Genomic DNA, 20,989 nt, shown 5'->3' with positions numbered 1-20,989 from the left:
GGGTGAGATGGTATCTCATTGTGGTTTTAATTTGCATTTCTCTAATGGCTAGTGATCGCGAGCATTTCCTCATGTGTCTGTTGGTCATTTGAATGTCTTCTTTGGTGAAGCGTCTGTTCATTTCCTTTGCCCATTTTTTAATAGGATTATTTGTCTTTTTGTTGTAGCGTCGTTTGATTTCTTGAATGCTTATTTATAGAATGGGACCTGAACAAGGTCTGTCTGTGTTTGAACATGTGTGTCCTTTCATGCATTAGAATCTGTGGGTTCAGGGCTCATGGGCGTATAAAAAGGAGACATGCCTTTTCGAGTGCAGCTTCTCAACAAGTTACTGACGGGCATGCTTTTAAGATTTCTTATATGGAACCTAATGATTCTTAAATAAATTAGAATGTCAATAGTTTTGCTAGTGAGTGTTCATTATATACATTTCCAAGCAGGAATAATAACAAATGACTATGGAGTCCTTGAAATACTAGCTCCTTACCCCTAGAATCTTTTTGTAATGAAAATATTATCATTTTTATGGCTTAATTTACAGTATATATTTTTTTAATTTCATGATTTCATAAGGAAAGGAAGTCTCCAAGAAAAATTAAAAGCCATCTATATGAATGTCCAAATTTTCAAGAATGATTTCATAGTCTGGTTGGAAATTGCATGCTCTCTCCATCACCTTGCAATTTAAAGAACTGCAAAATCATAAATAATAAAAAAGGATGTTAAACTTTTCAACAAATCCAGATGGGTACCAATGTCATTGAGAATTCGTGAGAATCACCTTGATTGCTGCTTCAGAACTGGGAGCCAGAACTGAATATCACTTACCGGTTGCAACGTATTGGCTTTAAGTGACAAAGATTCTATAATTACATTGGTGCCTATATTCTTTACTTTTAAAATTATGCAGACCTTAAGTCAGTATCTGTGGCAAACAAAAAACATTTCAACTTTAAAGAGTAACATTTGGTCATTCAACTTGCCAGCCTTCTACTTCTACCTCAATCCTTCAGACTTGGTGCAATGGAAAGAATGATGGACTGTGAACTAGAGGCCAGTTTCAACATTAACTTTTGCTGGGATCTTGCATATGCCTTCTTCATTTTGGGCCTTAGTTTTTTCCTTCCTTAAAATGAGAGAATTGGACTAGATGTCCCCTCCAGCCGTGATACTAGGACTCTTATCATTCCACGGAGTCACTGAATGAAGAGAAATTTCCGATGAAATGACTGGGCAGCCATAAGAACTCAAGTTATTTCTTGCAGGGGTTTGAGATCAGGTAAAAAGAAGGCATAAAGTCTTCATTTCCAATACTAGGTAGCAGAGAAATGTGTCCATTTGTGGGTTGTGTTGCTCATCATTTCTCCTCTTCCCCTAACTTCCCCATACTATGCTATGTTCCAGACACTCAGAGCCCCTGGCTGTTTCTAAATACACCAGACTCTTGCACTTCTCAGTTTCCTTTGCTTATCTTGTTTCTCTGCTGTCTTTATCTGGCAAACTCTCATTCTTTTTATTTATTTTAATTTTATTTTCTGACATAATTTCAGACTTACAGAAAAATTACAAAATTAGCACCAAGAATTCTAATATATCCTTTAACCAGATTGCCAAAATGTTAACTTTTTACATTTGCTTTATCATTACCCTCTCTTTCTCTCTTATTCTCTCCCTGTGTGCACGCACACACAATTTTTTCCTGAACCACATGAGAGTCAGTTTTAGACGTGATGCCCCTTTACTCCAAGTACTTCAGTGTGTATATACTAAAAAATCAAGGACATTTTCATACATTGTTGTTGTTGTTAGGTGCCATCGAGTCAGTTCCAACTCATAGCGACCCTATAGGACAGAGCAGAACTGCCTCATAGGGTTTCCAAGGAGCAGCTGGTGCATTTGAACTGCCAACCTTTGGTTAGCAGATGAGCTCTTAACCACTATGCCACCAGGGCTCCATTTTCATACATAACCATAATATAAACATAAAAAATCAGAAAATTAAAATTGATACGGTACTATTATCTAATATAGACCTTACTCAGATTTCTCCAATTGTCCCAATAATGCCGTTTATGGCAAAAGAAAATCTCAGATCATGCATTACACTTATACATTATGTTTCTTTAGTCTCCTTTAATGTGGAACAGTTCCTCAGTCTTTGTGTTTCATGACCCTGATATTTTTTGATGCTATCAGGTCAGGAATTTTGTAGACTGTCCCTCAGTTCGTGCTTGTCTGATGCACTTTTAGCAGGAATACATAGAAGTGATGGGATGTTCTTCTCAATGCAACACATCTCATTCATTTTTTTTTTTTTAAGTGAAAATCCCTCTTTATTCTCCTCCACTCCCGCTCTCCGTCTCAGAGGTAAATAACCAGTGCTAGATTGGTTGGTATCCATCCAATATTTTCTCTATGCATTCATATACACATTGTTGTTGTTAGTTGCCATAAAGTCAGCTCTGACGCACGGCGACCTTATGTCTAACAGAATGAAACTTTGCCCGATTCTGCGCCAACTTCTCCCTCATTTATGTCTGAGTCCATTGTTATGGTTATCATATCGGTCTATGTGTTTCCCTTTTTTATTTTGCTGACTCTCTACTTTACCAAACATGTACTTATTTTTTTCCCACACACATTATATTTATTCATTATTATTTTTTTTTAAATATTTTATTGTATTTTTGGTGAAGGTTTACACAGCAAATTAGGTTGTCATTTAACTATTTCTATACAAATTGTTGAGTGACATTGGTTACGTTTTCCACGGTATATCAGCATTCTCATTATTTCCATTCCTGTTGTTCTGTTTCCATTAATCTAGCTTCCCTGTCTCCCCTTACCATCTCATCTTTGGTCTAGGGTAAATGTTTACTGCTGGTTTCATTTAGATGATTATTTTGAGAAGCACAGTACTCACAGGTGATATTATTTATTTTATGGACCAGTCTGTCTTTTGGCTGGAGGTGACCTCTGGGAGTGGTTTGAGTTCCAAGTTTAAAAGTTACCCCAGGGCAATAGTCTTGGGGTTCCATCTGGTCTCTATTGGTCCAGTAAGTCTGGCCTTTTTTTTAGGAAATTGAATTTTGTTCTACGTTTTTCTCCCATTCTATCCAGGATCATCTATTGAGGCCCTGGTTGGAATGGTCAGTAGTGGTAGCCAGGCACCATCTAGTTTTTCTGGTCTCAAGGTAAGTGAGGCTGTTGTTTGTGTAGACTACTAATTCTGTAGACTAGTTTCTTCCTTGAGTCTTTGGTTTCTTTCTTTCTCTTTTGTTCCGGACAAGCAGAGATCATAGCTGTATCTTAGATGGTCACTCCAAGTTTTTAAGACCCCAGATGCTACTCACCAAACTAGGGTGTAGAGCATTGTTTTTATGGACTATATTGTGTCAGTTGACCAAGTTGCCCCATGAGACTATGGTTCTAAGCCCACAAACCCAGTAAATCAATCCCATGAGGTATTTGGTTATGTCTAGGAAGTGTCCATAACTGTGCTCCCTAGCTGCCTTACTTTACCTTTGAATATATATGCAGCATACATAAACCAAAGATGTGCTTATACGCACACACGCATCCTTTTAAAATATAACAAAAAAAATGAGTACATAAGATACTCACTGCTCTGCAATTTGCTTTTTTTCACTTAGCTGTATGCCTTGGAGATCTTTGCATGTTAGTACATATAGATTTACCTCATTCTTTTTAAAAGCAGCACAGTTAGTTGTTTTTGTTTTTAAATACAGTATACGGTAGATGTATCCTTGTTTTTTTTGTTCCCTACTGATGGATATTTATGTTGTTTCTGTTTTTACTATCACAAAGCAGCTTTGTACATACAGTTAAGAGCAAAGCTCACTTACAGTTTTGATAGATACTGTCAAATAGCTCTCCTAAAAAGCTTTTCCAATTTGTAATCCCATCTATCATGTATGAGATTGCCTGCTTCCCCACAGCCTTGCCAGTACTAAATATTATCAGTCTTTCACATCTTTGCCCATCTGTTGCGTGAAAAACTAAATTTCAATATTGTGTTAATGTGTGTTTTTTCTGATTCTTAGTAATATAGAGCACCTATTATCACAGGTCACGGCCTTTTAGATTTCTTCTGTGAATTGCCTGCTGGTGTTCTTTGCTGTTAGAATGCTGGGTTGTTGGCCTTTTTCTTATTGACTACTTATTTGTCAAGGCCCCATTCAACTCTTCTCCTTTTCAGAAGCTTCTCCACTTCCCTTAAGCAGCCAGCTGGCCCCTTTTCTGCTGTCTCACAACACTCTGTTCATAATGAACCCAGGCCTTTACTTACTAAACATTCCATACTGAATTCACTCATCCCAAAAGTATTCACTTTGAGTCCACTATGTGCCTGGTCGTGGGCAAGGTACATGGTGGAGAGATGGAAGCAGGCTATCAGAGTCTCCACCCTCAAGGAGTTTAGTTATGAAAGGCAGCTTTGGGCAAAGAAAAAAGCACGGGTTTTGAATTCAGACAAGACTTTCCTTTGAATCCCAGCTCTACCACTTCCAAGCTGTGTGATTTAAAGCAAATCACTTGACCTTAATTTCCATACTGGTAAAATTGGACTAACAACACCTCCCTTACAGGATCATTTTTAGGATGGATGTTGCTGTTAGGTGTTGTCAAGTCAATTTTTACTCATAGAGACCCTATGGAACAGAGTAAAACTGCCCATTGGGTTTTCTAGGCTGTGATCTTTATGGGAGCAGATTGCCAGGTCTTTCTCCTGCAGAGCCGCTCGGTGGGTTCAAACCATCAACTTTTTGGTTAGGAGCTGTGCACTTAACAATTGCACCACCAGGGCTCCTTTAGGATGGATGTTGTTGTTGTTAGATGCCGTTGAGTCAGTTCCGACACATAGTGACCCTATGTACAACAGAACAAAACACTGCCCGGTCCTGCGCCATCCTCACAATCATTGTTATGCTTGAGCCCATTGTTGCAACCACCGTGTCAATCCATCTTGTTGAGGGTCTTCCTCTTTTTCACTGACCCTCTACTTTACCAAGCATGAGGTCCTTCTCCAGAGACTGATCCCTCCTGATAACATGTCCAGAGTACGTAAGATGTAGTCTCACCATCCTTGCCTCTAAGGAACATTCTGGTTGTACTTCTTCCAAGACAGATTTATTTGTTCTTTTGGCAGATCATGGTATATTCAGTATTCTTCACCAGTACCACAATTCAAAGATGTCAATTCTTCTTCAGTCTTCCTTATTCACTGTCCAACTCTCACTTGCATGAGGCAATTGAAAACACTATGGCTTGGGTCAGGCATACCTTAGTCCTCAAGGTGACATCTTTGCTTTTCAACACTTTAAAGAGATCTTTTGCAGTAGATTTGCCCAATACAATGCATCTTTTGGTTTCTTGACTGCTGCTTCCATGGGTGTTGATTGTGGCCTAAAGTAAAATGAAATCCTTGACAACTTCAATCTTTTCTCCGTTTATCATGATGTTGCTTATTGGTTCAGTTCTTAGGATTTTTGTTTTCTTTATGTTGAGGCATAATCCATACCGAAGGCTGTGGTCTTTGATATTCATCAGTAAGTGCTTCAAGTTCACTTTCAGCCAGCAAGGTTGTGTCATCTGCATAATGCAGGTTGTTAACGAGTCTTCCTCCAATCCTGATGCCTCGTTCTTCTTCATATAGTCCAGCTTCTTGGATTATCTGCTCAGCCTACAGATTGAATAAGTATGGTGAGAGGATACAACCCTGACACACATCTTTCCTGACTTTAAAGCACACGGTACTCCCTTGTTCTGTTTGAACAACTGCCTCCTGATCTATGTACAGGTTCCTCGTGAGCACAGTTAAGTGATGTGGGATTCCCATTCTTTGCAATGTTATCTATAATTTGTTATGATCCATAAAGTCAAATGCCTTTGCATAGTCAATAAAACACAGGATAACATCTTTCTGGTATTCTCTGCTTTCAGCCAGGATACATCTGACATCAGCAATGATATCCCTGGTTCCACGTCCTCTTCTGAATCTAGCCTGAACTTCTGACAGTTCTCTGCTGATATACTGCTGCAGCGGCTTTTGAATGATCTTCAGCAAAATTTTACTTGCATGTGATATTAATGATATTGTTCGATAATTTCTGCATTCAGTTGGATCACCTTTCTTGGGAATAGGCATAAATATGGATCTCTTCGAGTCAGTTGGCCAGGTGGCTGTCTTCCAGATTTCCTGGCATAGATAAGTGAGCACTTCCAGTGCTGCATCTGTTTGTTGAAACTTCTCCATCAATTCCTGGAGCCTTGTTTTTTGCCAGTTCCTTCAGTGCAGCTTGGACTTCTTCTCAGTACCATCGATTCCCGATTTTATGTTACCTCCTGAAATGGTTGAACGATCACCAACTCTTTTTGGTATAGTAACTCTGTGTATTCCTTCCATCTACTTTTGATGCTTCCTGTATTGTTTGATATTTTCCCCATAGAATTCTTCAATATTGCAACTCGAGTCTTGAATTTTTCCTTCAGTTCTTTCAGCTTGAGAAATGCTGACTGTGTTCTTCCTTTTTCGTTTTGTATCTCCAGGTTTTTGCACATGTCATTATAATACTTTAGTTTGTCTTCTCAAGCTGCCCTTTGAAATCTTCTGTTTAGCTCTTTTACTTCATCATGTCTTCCTTTTGCTTTAGCTATTTGACATTCAACAGAAAGTTTCAGAGTCTCTTCTGACATCCATTTTGGTCTTTTCTTTCTTTCCTGTCTTTTTAATGACCTCTTGCTTTCTTCATGTATGATGTCTTTGATGTCATTCCACAACTCATCTGGTCTTCAGTCATTAGTGTTCAACTCGTCAAATCTGTTCTTGAGATAGTCTCTACATTCAGGTGGGAAATACTCAAGGTTCTCTTTGGCTCTAGTGGACTTGTTCTAATTTTCTTCAGTTTTAACTTCAATTTCCATATGAGCAATTGGTGGTCTTTTCGGAAGTTGGCCCCTGGCCTTGTTCTAACTGATGACATTGAGCTTTTCCATCATCTCTTTCCACAAATGTGACCAATTTGATTCCTGTGTATTCCATTTGGCAAGGTCCATGTGTATAGTCGCCGTTTATGTTGCTGAAAGAAGGATGGATGAGAGATAATATATATGACGTGCTAGCAAGGGCCTATTATATAGTAGGCTCTTAGCAAATGAATAGTAAATGAAAGGCAATTGTTATGAGGTCAAATGATTAGTTAGTTCTGAGAGACACTAGGATCTACTAATATACTAGAATAAAAGAAAGGAGGTAGCTCCTCTCTTTGTAATGGGAAATGTAAGGATGAGTAATGCGTGCCACCTACCCAGATACTGCTACAGTAGATCCCTCATCTTGCCTGTCCCCTGCAGCAGGTTTCTGTTTTGTCCTGGCTGCTCCTCCCCTCCCCCCATCCCAATTCAGCTGCTCATTGTTGATGTCATATTGCCACTGTCCTGGGGGGAAGGAGTGACAGGCACGTCCTTCCTTAAATAAATGGTCTCTTTAAAATATTCTCTGTAATAGAAGCTTCATAATTCTTGTGCATGCTACCACCCATGATTTCAAGAAGTGGGGGACCTGAGACAGCCTGAGGTGGAAAGAGAAATGCTATGGGGTGTATGTATGTGTGAGTGTTGGGCAGGGGGTTTCAGGAGACCGGGGTTATAGACACAGCTGTGCCTCTGCTAGCTGACTCTTGGTAAGTCTCTTTTCTTCTTGGTTTCAGTCTCCCCATCACTGCATTCGGAGATTTGATTTCATGATTGCTAAAGGTCTTCTAAATATTTATCTAGTAATCACCACGTAAGTCAGGAAAGGTGTGCGTCAGGGTTGTATCTTCCACCATACCTGTTCAATCTGTATGTTGAGCAAATAATTTGAGAAGCCGGACTATATGAAGAACAGGGCATCAAGATTGGAGGAAGACTCATTAACAACCTGTGTTATGCAGATGACACAACCTTGCTGGCTGAAAGTGAAGGGGACTTAAAACACTTATTGATGAAGACCAAAGACCACAGCCTTCAGTATGGATTGCATCTCAACATAAAAAAAACAAAAATCTTCACAACTGGACCAATAAGCAACATCATGATAAACAGAGAAAAGACTGACGTTGTCCAGGATTCCATTTTACTTGGATCCATAATCAACACCCATGGAAGCAGCAGTCAAGAAATCAAAAGACGTATTGCATTGGGCAAATCAGCTGCAAAAGATCTCTTTAAAGTGTTGAAAAGCAAAGATGTCACCTTGAAGACTAAGATGTGCCTGATCCAAGCCATGGTGTTTTCAATTGCCTCATAGGCATCCAAAAGCTGGACAACGGATAAGGAAGAACGAAGAAGAATTGACGTCTTTGAATTGTGGTGTTGGCGAAGAACACTGAATCGACCAACAACAAAATCCAACTCGTTGCCATTGAGTTGATTTTGACCCACAGCAATCCTAGAGGACAGAGCAGAACTGCCCTATAGGGTTTCCATGGAGCTGCTGGTGGATTTGAACTGCTGACCTTTTTGTTAGCAACCTTATCACTTAACCGCCGTGCCACCAGGGCTCAATTCTGACTCATAGCGACCCTATAGGACAGCGTAGAACTGCCCCATAGGGTTTCCAAGGAGCAGCTGGTGGATTCAAACTGCTGACCTTTTGTTTAGCAGCAAGCTGTTAACCACTTCGCCACCAGGGCTCCACTGAATCTACCGTGGACTGCCAAAAGAACGAACAAATCCGTCTTGAAAGAAGTACAACCAGAATGCTCCTTAGAAGCAAAGATGGCGAGACTATGTCTTATATACTTCGGACTTGTTATCAGGAGGGATCAGTCCCTGGAGAAGGACCTCATGCTTGGTACAGTACAGGGTCAGCAAAAAAGAGGAAGACCCTCAATGAGATAGACTGACACAGTGGCTGCAACAATGGACTCAAGCATAACAATGATTGTGAGAATGGTACAGGACCAGCAAGTGTTTTGTTCTGTGTGCATGGGGTCGCTGTGAGTCGGAACTGACTTGACAGCACCTAACAACACTAGGTAAAGGCATGGGGTATGTTCCTGCAGCTCTTTGTACCTGTCTTAATGTCATGATACACAACACTGCATTCCAGTTAGTTGGAGTCATGATATGGTCTCCTCACTGAACTAACAGCTGGTGGCTCCACATCTGGTTCTTGGTTTCCTAGAGTCTACATGGAGTTGGAGCTTCTTTATTTCTTTAACACCTTTATTTTAGTGCCTGCTGTGTGCCAGGCACTGTGTTAGCTGGTGAAGATACAAAGATAAAATGTCAAAGCTTTTGCCTTCAGGGAGTTGACAGTCCAGCAGGGAGACAACTGTAAGACAAATATAGTTGCCTTGATAGAGGTTTGTCCCAAGTGTAGGGGAGAGAGGGGGAGGAATACCCATTCTGTCTGGCTGAGTTGGAAGGTTTCTGTGAAGACCCAGGGCTTGAACTGTGTTCGGTGAGAAGGGGTATGTTAAGACAGGAAGAAGGACTTTTCAGGCACTGGGAATGCCCTTCGTAAAGGCACAAATGTGGGAGAGCATAGTGTGTTCTGGCAATTGCTCAGGATTCTGCACAGTAGCGGACAGGAATGCAGCTATCAGCTCCTGAAGTGGCCTTTATGCCATCCAAAGGACTCTGGGTTTTATCACATAACCTTAACAGATGACTGATGTATATTGAGTATGGGAACATGGTAAATCTTTGTGGAATGCCTGCATAATAGTGGGAGCATGGAGCTCAAACAGAGGTACAGTAATAAGGGGCATTTCCTAACCTTGTGGCCTTGGGCAAGTTACTTAACTTCTTTGAGTGTTCCCTTTTTTTGTAAAATGAGAATTAAAAATCAACCTCAAAGGTTTGCTGAAATTAAGAGATTATATATAAAACAAGAATAAACTTGACATTTAGTAAAAGCTCAGTTTTTTTTTTTGAAAGGTAACATTTGTTTCATACAATACTCATTACCTAAACAAACAATCCAGTAATCTGTGAACCACTTCTTTGCTTGTTTGCTCCTCTGCAAAATGGGTCCTTCTCTTCCTAGCACTCACCATGTTAAACTTTCTAATTATTTTTCCAGCCAAACTCCTATAACTAAATTATTTGTATTCTCTTTGCCCAGGTAGACTCTTAGGTTTATCAGAGCAGAGACCTTTTAAAATTTACTACTGTACCAGCAGTTTCTAGCACCTCCTGGCTCTTAACAGAGGTTCAGTAAATGTAGAGTAAAGCAATCAACATCAAGCTTATCTTCTAGGGGCCAACAAACTGGCAAAGTGCTTCCTTATTTGTAAAGTTGTAAAGTTGTACAGTTGGGTTTATTAAGACTAAATAAGAAAAGTGTGAGAAGGTGAACTGAAGATAGTGGCTCTTTTAACTCCCATCTTGTGCAGCTCTTTACGGTTCACAAAAGGTTAAATCTCTTGCCTTGCTCTCAAAAGAGCCGGAAGTGCCCTGGGGTGAACAAAGATCAATTTCAATTCATGGGATGGAAAACGCTTGACTAAGGTCACTCAACTAGCGCTGTTGGAGCGGCTTCCCTTGGCTGGATTCCGGGGTTCGTCGGCCAAGCTGTCTTGCGCTCGGGCCTTCACCCACTACCTGAGCCTCTCCTCCGCTCCTGCGCCACATGGCAGTGGGCGGGTGTCCCCCGGGATTAGGTAGGAGGAGGCGGAGCCCGTTCTGAGGCCCGCCCCAGAGCATCCATGGGAACTGTAGTTTTTCTGGGCGCATAGAAGGACGCGAGCTCCTCTCCGCTTTTGCCCAGTAAGTAGCACCTCCTTCGTGCAAGACATTAAAATAAAGCACCCTCTATCAAGGTGCCAGCCTAAGTATTTCCGAAAGAAGCCGTGAAGGGGAAGGAGCAATGCAAGAAAGGCAAACTAAAAGATTATCGACGGGGAAAAGAAAGGGTTAACATTTTCCACGCATGCGCACGGAGGGCCTGAGGGTGGGCGGGGACGGAAAGACGACTCCCGAGAGCAGTGTTTTCCCCGGAAGTGTCTTCCCTCCTTCCGGCTCCGCACGATCGCGGCTTCCCTACCTCACTTGTCCTCGCCCCTCCCCGTCCCTCTAAGCGTTTTGGTTCCTGGTTGGTGCTTCCTGGTCGCAGCCGCGGCAGTGAGTATGTGTGTGACCGACCCAGAGCCGCACGCGGCCGGGGTACCCCTGCTCTTCCTCTTCCTCGCCCGCTGGGCTATGGAACTAGCGCGTGTCTCTTCGCCGACCTTCGCGTCTCTTCTCTGTCCCCACTTGTGGCGGCGTGGGGCGCGACTCGCGGCCCCTCAGCTGAGTTCCTTTCCTCGCGGCTGGGCTGACCGGCGGGGATGTCCGCTTATTCCTGCCAGGCCAAGGCCTGAGGCCGTGGTTCAAGAAGGGCTGAGCGTCTGCTGCCTCGGTGGGGGTGGTGTTTCTGCCCATTTTACCTCCTGCTCCGGCTCCCCCGTCCCTCAAGACTTCCCTGGCTTTTGGGGAAGCCTCCCAGTCTGTTAAAACGTGGAGGTCTGGCCGCGCCAAAAGTGAGCCTGGCCTGTGAGGACCGAACAGTGTTGGGTCACCGCCAGCTTCTGCTGTCAGAAGCAGCAGTTGCAGCAGTGGGACCAAAAAAATTTCAAGACGTGTGCCCCTTTTCCCATGTAAAACAAGGAGACTTGGATCGTGTTCACTCAGATTCCCTTTATCTCTCACGTCCAGTGAGCCGACAGTTGCATTCAACTTTAAGGAAGAGCTCCCGGTGCCGTGGAAAATTGGCTGGAGTCAGCAGGCCTGGAGTCTAGCCGTGGCTCGCTGGTGATACTAGAAATCTCTTTTCTAGGCTGAATGTATCTTTATTTCAGATTACAGCATTGAATTGGGAGATCTTTTAGGGCTTTTCTAGCTCAATAAGTACGTTTCTCTGAGCCCGTTTCCCCACAAATAAAACCAGAGGGTTCCATTTGATGACTCTTGGGGGTGTTTTGAATACTTAAGTCTATCACTTCCAAAGAATTTGAAGTGGTCTGTGTGTATATTTAAGACACCGATATGCTTTTGGGACAGTTTAGTATTGCTGTTTCCCAGAGAATCTAAGGGTAGGGAATGAACCGAGGGAGAAATGGAAGTGAGAGTTTGTAGAAGAAATGAGGATTGTAAAACAGCTTCGAGACTAAGTCCGTGTGTCAAAAGGAAAAGGGCTGAGGGAAAGGTGGTGAAGGAGGTGTTTCCAGATAGGATTAGTTCCAATAAACAGACTTTTATGTATCCCAAGAACAGCTGGGACATGTCTGAATGAATTTGACCATAATTTTTTCCCACCAAGATTTTGTGTTCTGTCTTTGTGGCCATTGTTTCACATGCTGAGATTCTCTACCCAATTTGGATTTGATTCTAAGTGGCAGTCACATTTCTTCTCATGGTCAGAAATTTTAACACTACAGTCAACTTATTTGTGTTTCAAATCTGTCACTATCTGGGCAGCTCACTAAGACTAAGTCAGAAATTTTAAGTTGAAAATAAACTATGTATCACTTTCCAGTGAAAATTGTGGATATAAAATCAAGCTGTGGATTTGGTTTAAATCTGCCTGAGATTAGATGCCTATGTCATCAAGAAGGAATATCTAAGCTAATAATTTTATGAAAGTGCATGGGAAGAAGATAAGCAGAATGTCTGGAATGACCAGTAGTCAGTGGCATTGGCTTTAAAGATTTTATAAATAAATTCTGGAAGCTTAAGTAAACCTTATCTAGTTTTAAAAAATTCAGTGAATAAATACCACTGCCGTTTTTGAACGGTGAGAGCCTTTGCATTTATTCTCTATATTCTCATTCTTTAGATGAGTTTCATTGCCAAACCAATATTTTAGGTTCTTTTATAAGAACTGCCTTTTTTGGCCATGGGATTGCAGTAGTCTTGAGTACTAACTTGGGAGGCTCTTGGATGGTAAGTTGACAAATTTAAGATCTGTGCTTTTCCATCCAATTAAAATGCCTCTTTCTTAAGTTCTGTACTACACTGGAAAGTAAAATGGATGTCTGTAAGGTAAATTTAGGTGCTAGAACCAATGCAAATACAGAGTTGAATGAGGTTTTAAAAAAAACTATTTAAAATTTATTTATTTGTATATTTTTTAATTTAAAAATTGTAGCACTTGGCTGAGAGTCGGGGAAATGTGAATCAGTCCTAGCTGTGTTCTTAACCAGCTGCATAACCTTGGATAGGCCTCCTTGTCTGTCTGGACCTCAGTTTCCTTATCTGTAAATTGAGGAGGTTATATGAGAATCTGAATGGTCCCTTCCAAATTAAAAATTGTAATTTGTGACTGTCATAGGACACTTGTGTTATCTAATTAAGTATGCTTGGGATTGTGTACAGTGATCAAGCAACTAAGAAAGCATTCCAAGTATATATATATTTCATAGTTTTCCTTTGAGTATACACTTTTTTAAAAAGTAAATTAAATGCATTTGAATGTAATTAAAGTAGTAGCATAAACCAAAGTAGCCTCAGGCAAACCTTAACGCTGGCATACATAAGCTATATAAATAAGCAAGTTATGGTGAGCAGTTTTCAAGTACAGAAGGTGCAAAATCCTCTTAAAGGCCATAGGGGCTAAATTGTTAAATTCATTTTTCTACATTTCAGGGAAAGAGATAAACCCTTAGACCCAAGGAAGTCAGTTTTTATTATGTTTCTGTAGTTTATTTTTGGCATATATTCACAGGTGTGCCTATGGCTCTATTCTTAATTCCTTTTCTTTGGGATGGCTCCAAGAGTAGTACAAATTTGTAACTCTGTAATTTAGCTCTTTAATTTTTTCTGTGCTGAACCGGAATTATGTTTTATCTTAAGTCCACACTGGATCCTGAGGATGGATCCAGTGAGGATTTTGAAGGAAACATAATTCCTCTGACTTCTTTTAGAATTAATTTACCTATTAAATAAAAAGGAAAGGATTCATCTTTTATTTGGATTCCTCTGAGGCTAACATTTCAGTATAAACTGATAAATGCTATGAGCATTATTATTCAGACAGCCACATTCAACTTGTATGGCAGTAACAGTGTAGCAGCCTGAAGAGCATAGTGTAATAAGGGAACAGGTATATTGTATCTTTTAGAAGAAAAAAGGCATTAAAGGTTGATTTATTTATTTCTGGAAGAGAAACAAAACCTCTAGGATGAGTGTAGTGTATTTTTGGCTCTTGTTCATTTGATTTTTGGGGTCAGCTGGTCATATCACCAAAACTGCTGTCAGAACACCCTGACATTATGGGCAAAGAATTTGAAACTAAGAAAACCACCGTTCTTTCTTAATTATCTGTACTGTATAGCTAAAGGAGCCCTGGTGGCACAGTGGTTAAGAGCTCGACTGCTAACCAGAAGGTTGGCAGTTTGAATCCGTCAGTCGCTCCTTGGAAACCCTATGGGGCAGTTCTGCTCTGTCTGGTAGGTTCGCTATGAGTCGAAATTGACTTGATGGCAATGGGTTTGGGTTCTTATAACTAAAAGTGGAGCAGAAAGAATAAATTGGCATTGTTATTGTTCTCTGGGCTGCCCCTGATTTTTGAACAAACAGGAGTTATTTTTCCAGAGCTCTCATTTTGATCAATATTCTATTAGTACCTATTTGAAACATCTACCCTGTAGATTTTTGGTTGATAATATGAGAATTTAAGACTTTTGAATAGTTGAAGACAACTCTGAAATTCATCCTATCATACTTTCCGTATTTTATGCACATACTAGATTTATCAGGGCTGAAGAACAAATGCCTGATGATGATATTGATTTATTCACTCATTCAGTCAACAAACATTTTTAGAGAGCCCCCTCAGTGCCATACTGTGCTTGGTTTTGGGGATCCATCTTTTAATGTAAGTGCTAGTAGTTCCTGCCTTCCTGGTGTTTGTGATCTGCTTTTGGGAGATTTACATTGAGTAATTAGAAATAGGATGAATGTTTTGAAATGTAAAGTGCTGTGGAAGCCTATAAGAGCGTGTGAGCCTATAAGAGCATGCTTAATTTAGTCTGGTCGGTCAAGGAAAGCTTCCACTAGAGAGTGATGTTTAATTAAGCTGAGCAGGATTGAATATGCTCACAGTAGGAAAGTATTTCTGTTCATGCTTTTATTCTCAAAGCTGTCAAGTTTTGCCCCAAATTTAGGTACTTAATAAGTTTATTTCATACATGTCTTTATAGCTAGCACTTACTTAAGCCAGGTTTATCAAATATTTTTATGGATTCCTTTGGTCAAGGATCGAAAGACCATAAGATTATTTTTTAGTTGAGGTAAAAATCTACACCGAAACAGTAAATTTGATAATTTTTTCCTGCTGTGGATTTTAGTTAATAGTTGAAATAGTATTCCTCTGTGAGAATGTATACGGGAAAGGATGAAGGATGGATGGAATAGTGAGAGCTACTTAAAATTTTAAGTCATTGAGAAAAATGATGGCCTTACACAGAAGTTGTCTCTAAGGGTGACAACGTTATGTAGTAAACAGACACGATCTGAGCTTTTTAAATACATTTGCATGACTTTGTTTTTTACAGCATCAAGGTTACTGACTTTCCATGATGTTTGGTGGTTACGAGACTATAGAAGCATATGAAGATGACCTTTATCGTGAAGAATCATCTAGTGAAAGTGTTGATAGCGAGGTGGAATTTCAACTCTACAGCCAAGTTCATTATGCCCAAGATCTTGGTAATGCTGGAGAGGAAGAACATGAAGAAAAGGACTCTGGGAGTTCTGAATCACCGAGTAGTAAAGCAAATCAGAAGAACCTAATTATCCTTTCAGATAGTGAGGTCATCCAGCTATCAGATGGGTCAGAGGTCATCACTTTGTCTGATGAAGATAGTATTTATAGATGTAAAAGAAAGAATATTAGAGTTCAACCACAAGAAAAGACCCAGTGTCCTCCTGCATTTATTCATTCTAATGAGTTGGCTGATAAGAAATGTAAGAGGGGTATTGAGAAGCCCAAACCTGAAGAGAGATCAGATATGATCCGAGAGGTCATGATTATAGAGGTCAGTTCAAGTGAAGAGGAGGACAGCACCATTTCAGAAAGCGATAATGTGGAAAGCTGGATGCTACTGGGATGTGAAGTAGATGATGATAAAGACGATGATATCCTTCTCAACCTTGTGGGATGTGAAAATACTGTTAATGAAGGTTAGTATCATGTTGGCCATTTTGAAAAGTAGTATCACCTTTAATAAAGAAGACTGCTTTTTCTAGACAAAAGACCAGTAGGGTTTGCTCCATGTAATTCCTCACCTTTTAGACCACTCTAGTGATGGTCTTTCTGAACATCAGAAAGAGTATGTCAGAATCCTAAAGACTTTCTGCTTCTGCTGTGAGCAAATTCATAGCTGCTTCCTGTTTGGCTAGAGCCAGTTCTGGACCTGAAATCTTAATTCCCCTCTCTCTCTGCTTGATACCACAGGTGAGTACTCTATTCATCTCCGACACTGGCCCTGTATTCTCATTCTGCTAACTCTACTGAGATTACCTCTTTCCAAAGGATTTGCTTACCCAAGAGCTGGCCAGTTAGCAAGCATGGGGAATACCTTGTACACAGAGGACATGAAATTAGAATTAGGATTTTAGGAACTCCACAGTCAGTAAGGCCGGGAACTCTGAAGAGCTGTAAGTCTACAGTAGACTGTAAGAGAGAATGCAAATTCTGAGAACCATATCGTCCAGATTGAACCTCGCTGTTAGCTTTGTCTCCTCTATCACATTGTCACCTAGTCTTGATGCTTATTCCTTTAAAAAAGCACTGCCTTTCATTTTCCTCCTGTTATACCTAATGCCTAGACACTTGGAATAGATTTCCTAAATGTTCTTTTTTCCTTAATATCTGTCCTGCACACTGTTGTTAAACCAGAAGTCTTGAAATGCCCTTTTAATTATGGTACTTTACTGCTGCTCCAAAACCTCTGATGGCATCCTGCTGTCCTTGGAAGAAATTATGGCATTGACTCTAGACCATACTTTAGAGCCCCAGGGATTGGCAAATTATTTTTTTTTAAGGAGCTAGATAGTAAATATTTTAGGCTTACAGGCCGTGGGATCTCTAATTGCTTAGCTCTGCCCTTGTAGTGCAAAAGTAGTCATAGATAATACCTAAAGAAATGGGGATGGCTTTTCCAGTAAAACTTTATTTACAAAAATAGGTGGCTGGCCCAGGCTGTAGTTTGCCAACACTGAGAATTTGATAGCTAAAGGAAGAAAAGAAATAGAATAGTAGCTAGAACATAGAGCAGAATCAAGTAAAGTTTTGTCAGAATAAGGAAATCTGCTAATATTTTTAGGTAGAAGGGAGAAATTTCTGAAAAAGGAGAGATTAAACTTGTTTGATGGGTAGGGGAGCCAGGAAAGAGATAGGATCAGTTGTATACATTGATGAATTAGTCTTAAAAAGGAAGAGACACATGATTAATTGTTAAATCATCTAACATTTATAGCGGTAGGAAAAAAAGAGTAAATTCAAATAGATTGAGGTAGAGAGACAAGTGGATGAGGGAATTTATGAAGATGCATTTCATTTCCTTGGGAAAATGAAAGCAGTAGTGGCAGTGGAAGTGGGCAGTGGTTAACTGGAAGCTTGGAGTGTGGAAAGGATGTTTAAGTGCTATAAGGATTACTCTTCCCAATATTTTGAAGATGACCACCTCTTTGACTTTAAAACAATTTTGTGGACCCCTGCCCCATGACTGTAATTATATTTTTAGTACAGGTAGTCCCCAGCTTAGGTTGTATTTGAGTTACAGAACCGCACTTATGACTGCCCCTCCCCCCCCTTTTTTGTTCATCTTATCTTTAGTAATATGTATCACACAGGGCTTCAGACTGGTTCGAAACAGTTCAGTAATGGCCGATGGAAACAAGAGCAGCGTGAGTGTTGCATAGCAACCAAAGCTCTTGCTTGTGGAATTTTGTCTTGAGTCGGAAATAGCACTGCCAGGCTCAAAGACGGCAGCTGAGAGTGCCGCTTTGAATGTGTTTCTCTCTGCATAGTCCTGCTAATAATCCAGTCTCCCGCATCAGGCTCCTGAAAGTTTCCTGATGCGGGAGATTGGATTATTGGCTCTTGAAAGTTTCCTGATTTCAGGTGGTTGGGTTATTGGCAGGACTGTAGAGAGCGACATACATTCAAAGCGGTGTGGTTGGCTACCATCTTTGAGCGGGGCAGCGCTGTTTCCTACTCAGGACAAAATCCCATGGGCAGAGGCTTTGGTTGCTGTGCAGTGCGTACGCTGCCCTGTTTCTGTGGGCCATGACTGAACCAGTTCAAACTGGTTTGAAGCCCTGGTATTATATACAATCTTTAGGTGTGTAATTTGCGATGTTTCCATGTTTGTGCCAACCCCCAAAGACAAATAAAGATTGGATTTATAAAGATACTGATAATAAAAGGCAATAATGAAAACTGAAGGAAAAAAAATGAGGTATTCAACTTATGTCAGAAATGACCTAACAATGGAGTCGTTGGAACGAAACCCTGTTGTAAATCAAGGAGTATCTGTATTTATTCATTGAGAAAATGCTTGTTAGCAAATAGTTATTATTCAGTACTCTCTTAATGACTTTGTGTTTTATTAAGCACAACATTGTGTGCATATTTGAAAAATATAAATACATATACTGGGGAATAGACTTTATATAATGCATACCTCTGGGGACCCATTGCAGTAACTAATTCTACAGCTCCCTAGGAAATCTGTAGCTTTTAAGTTGGAAACTGTTGTGTTAATGAATCAACACTAAGAGAATAAAAAGATTGCTCAGAAGTAGTATTCCATCAAAATTAAGAGATGGACTTGTAATGAACTTGTTCTAACGGGCTCCATAACTTTCTAGTAGGCTAGAGCAAGATGAAAGAAACCACATGATCCAGGATTAGGCTTAACATTGTAGAAAGGTCAAAACAAGCACTTAGTCTACTCTTTTTTCTCTAAATTGCCTCTAATTGCCTGAGATCACACCCAGTTTCATCGGTCACTTCATTGTTTATGATGATCAAATTGGCATCTCCTTTTCTTTGCGTCTTTCTTGTGTGCCAGTTCCCCGTGTCCACCTTACTGAATATTTCTATTTGGTATCTGACTGTCTTTTCAGGTTTAACATACTAAAAAGAAAGCTTGGTAAATTGAAAAGCAAGTTTGTTATCTTTCCTTTGAAACCAGCTTTCTGTCTCCTGTTTCTACCTTTCCACTAAAGAATTTGCAGAGATGATGATGTTGATGGCAGGATGTAGGTAGGTTGAGAAAAACATGAACTAGGTGCTGAATTCATTGAGGAACTTGGAACTGTGTCATGTTTATGGTAAATGATGTTGGTGAGAAAATGGAGAGGATGTGGACTTGAAGTAGAGGGATGATAGATGATGGACATCGTGTGACACTGGAGTGGGAGTGGTGGTGCAAGGGAGGGATGGGGGGACTATTCTTTCTATTGACAATAGAGGAACCAATTGGAGATGATAAGGTTTCCATGGGAGAGGCTTACTGGTAAAAAAGGCAGGTTTCAGTTAAAAAAGGAGGCAGTCTTTTTTTTTTTTTTAATTGTTGTACTTTAAGTGAAAGTTTACAAATCCAGTTAGTTTCTCAGACAAAAATTTATACATTCATTGTTTTTGTGACCCTAGTTGCTCTCCCTATACTGTGACAGCACACTCTTCCTTTCCACCCCAGATTTCCTGTGTCCACTTAACCAACTCCTGACCCTCTCTGCCTTCTCATCTTGCCTCTGGAAAGGAGCTGCCCATTTAGTCTCATGTATCTGCTTGAGCTAAGAAGCACACTCTTCATGAGTATCATTTTATGTCCCATAGTCCAGTCTAAATTTTGTCTGAAGAGTTGGCCTCGGGAATGGTTTTGGTTTTGGTCTAACATAGAGTGCAGGGGCCATGTCTTTCGGGGTCCCTTCAGTCTCAATTAAACCATTAAGTCTGTTCTTTTTACGTGAATTTGAGTTCTGCAACCCCTCTTCTTTTCTGCTGCTTAAGGGACTCTCTGTTGTGTTCCCTGTCAGGGTGGTCATTGTGGTAGCCGGGCACCATCTAGTTCTTCCGGTCTCAGGCTAATGAAGTCTCTGGTTTACGTGGGCCTTTCTGTCTCTTGGGCTAATACTTTCCTTGTATCCATGGTGTTCTTCATTCTTCTTTACTCCAGGTGGGTTGGGACCAATTGATGCATCTTAGATGGCCGCTCGCTAGCTTTTAAGACCCCAGATGCCACTCACCAAAGTGGGATTCCGAACATTTTCTTAAAATTTTTTTTTTATGCCAGTTGACCTAGATGTCCCCTGAAACCATGGTCCCCAGACCCCCACCCCTGCTACTCTGTCCCTCGAAGTATTTGGTTGTATTCAGGAAACTTCTTAGCTTTGGTTTAGACCAGTAGTGCTGACTTCCCCTGTAGTGTGTGCTGTCCTTCCCTTCACCTAAGATAATTCTTGTCTACTTTCTAGTTAATGAATACCCCTCTCCCTTCCTCCCCACCCTTGTAACCATCAAAGAATGTTTTCTTCTGTGTTTAAACCTTTCTTGGGTTCTTATAATAGTGGTCTTATACAATATTTGTCCTTTTGCGACTAAATTCACTCAGCATAATACCTTCCAGACTCCTCCATGTTATAAGACGTTTCACGCATTCATCGTTGTTGTTTATCATTGCATAGTATTCCGTTATGTGGATATACCATAATTTGTTTATCCATTCATCCATTAATGGGCATCTAGGTTGTTTCCATTTTTTTGCTATCGTGAAGAGTGCTGCAGTGAACATGGGTGTGCATATATCTATTCGTGTGATTGCTCTTATTTCTCTAGGATATATTCCAAGGAGCGGGGTTACTGGATCATATGGTACTTCTATTTCTAGCTTTTTAAGGAAGCGCCAAATCGATTTCCAAAGTGGTTGTACCATTTTACATTCCCACCAACAGTGTATAAGTGTTCCAGTCTCTCCACAACCTCTCCAGC

The 20,989-nt window shown here is 40.5% G+C and overlaps 1 protein-coding gene across 3 annotated transcripts in view; it reads left to right on the top strand.

The window, feature by feature from the left end:
* The first annotated feature begins 11,016 nt into the window (after window positions 1–11,016).
* The window catches only part of ZCCHC7 (zinc finger CCHC-type containing 7), a 272,450-nt gene continuing 262,477 nt past the window's right edge, over window positions 11,017–20,989 (top strand). The window contains exons 1-2 of one of the 3 annotated variants that reach the window (XM_023727502.1): window positions 11,017–11,130; window positions 15,543–16,170. In XM_023727502.1, the coding sequence (XP_023583270.1) occupies window positions 15,564–16,170 (607 nt within the window). In that variant the 5' untranslated portion in view covers window positions 11,017–11,130; window positions 15,543–15,563. Of the gene's footprint in view, window positions 11,135–11,227; window positions 16,171–20,989 lie in introns of those variants that run through there. The other 2 variants (XM_023727503.1, XM_012554388.2) reach the window with 2 other exon arrangements.

Source organism: Trichechus manatus, unplaced genomic scaffold (genome assembly GCF_000243295.1).
Source record: "Trichechus manatus latirostris isolate Lorelei unplaced genomic scaffold, TriManLat1.0 scaffold00016, whole genome shotgun sequence".
NCBI lineage: Eukaryota > Metazoa > Chordata > Mammalia > Sirenia > Trichechidae > Trichechus > Trichechus manatus.
Note: the sequence above shows the minus strand (reverse complement) of the source record. Positions and strands in the feature narration are given on the sequence as shown.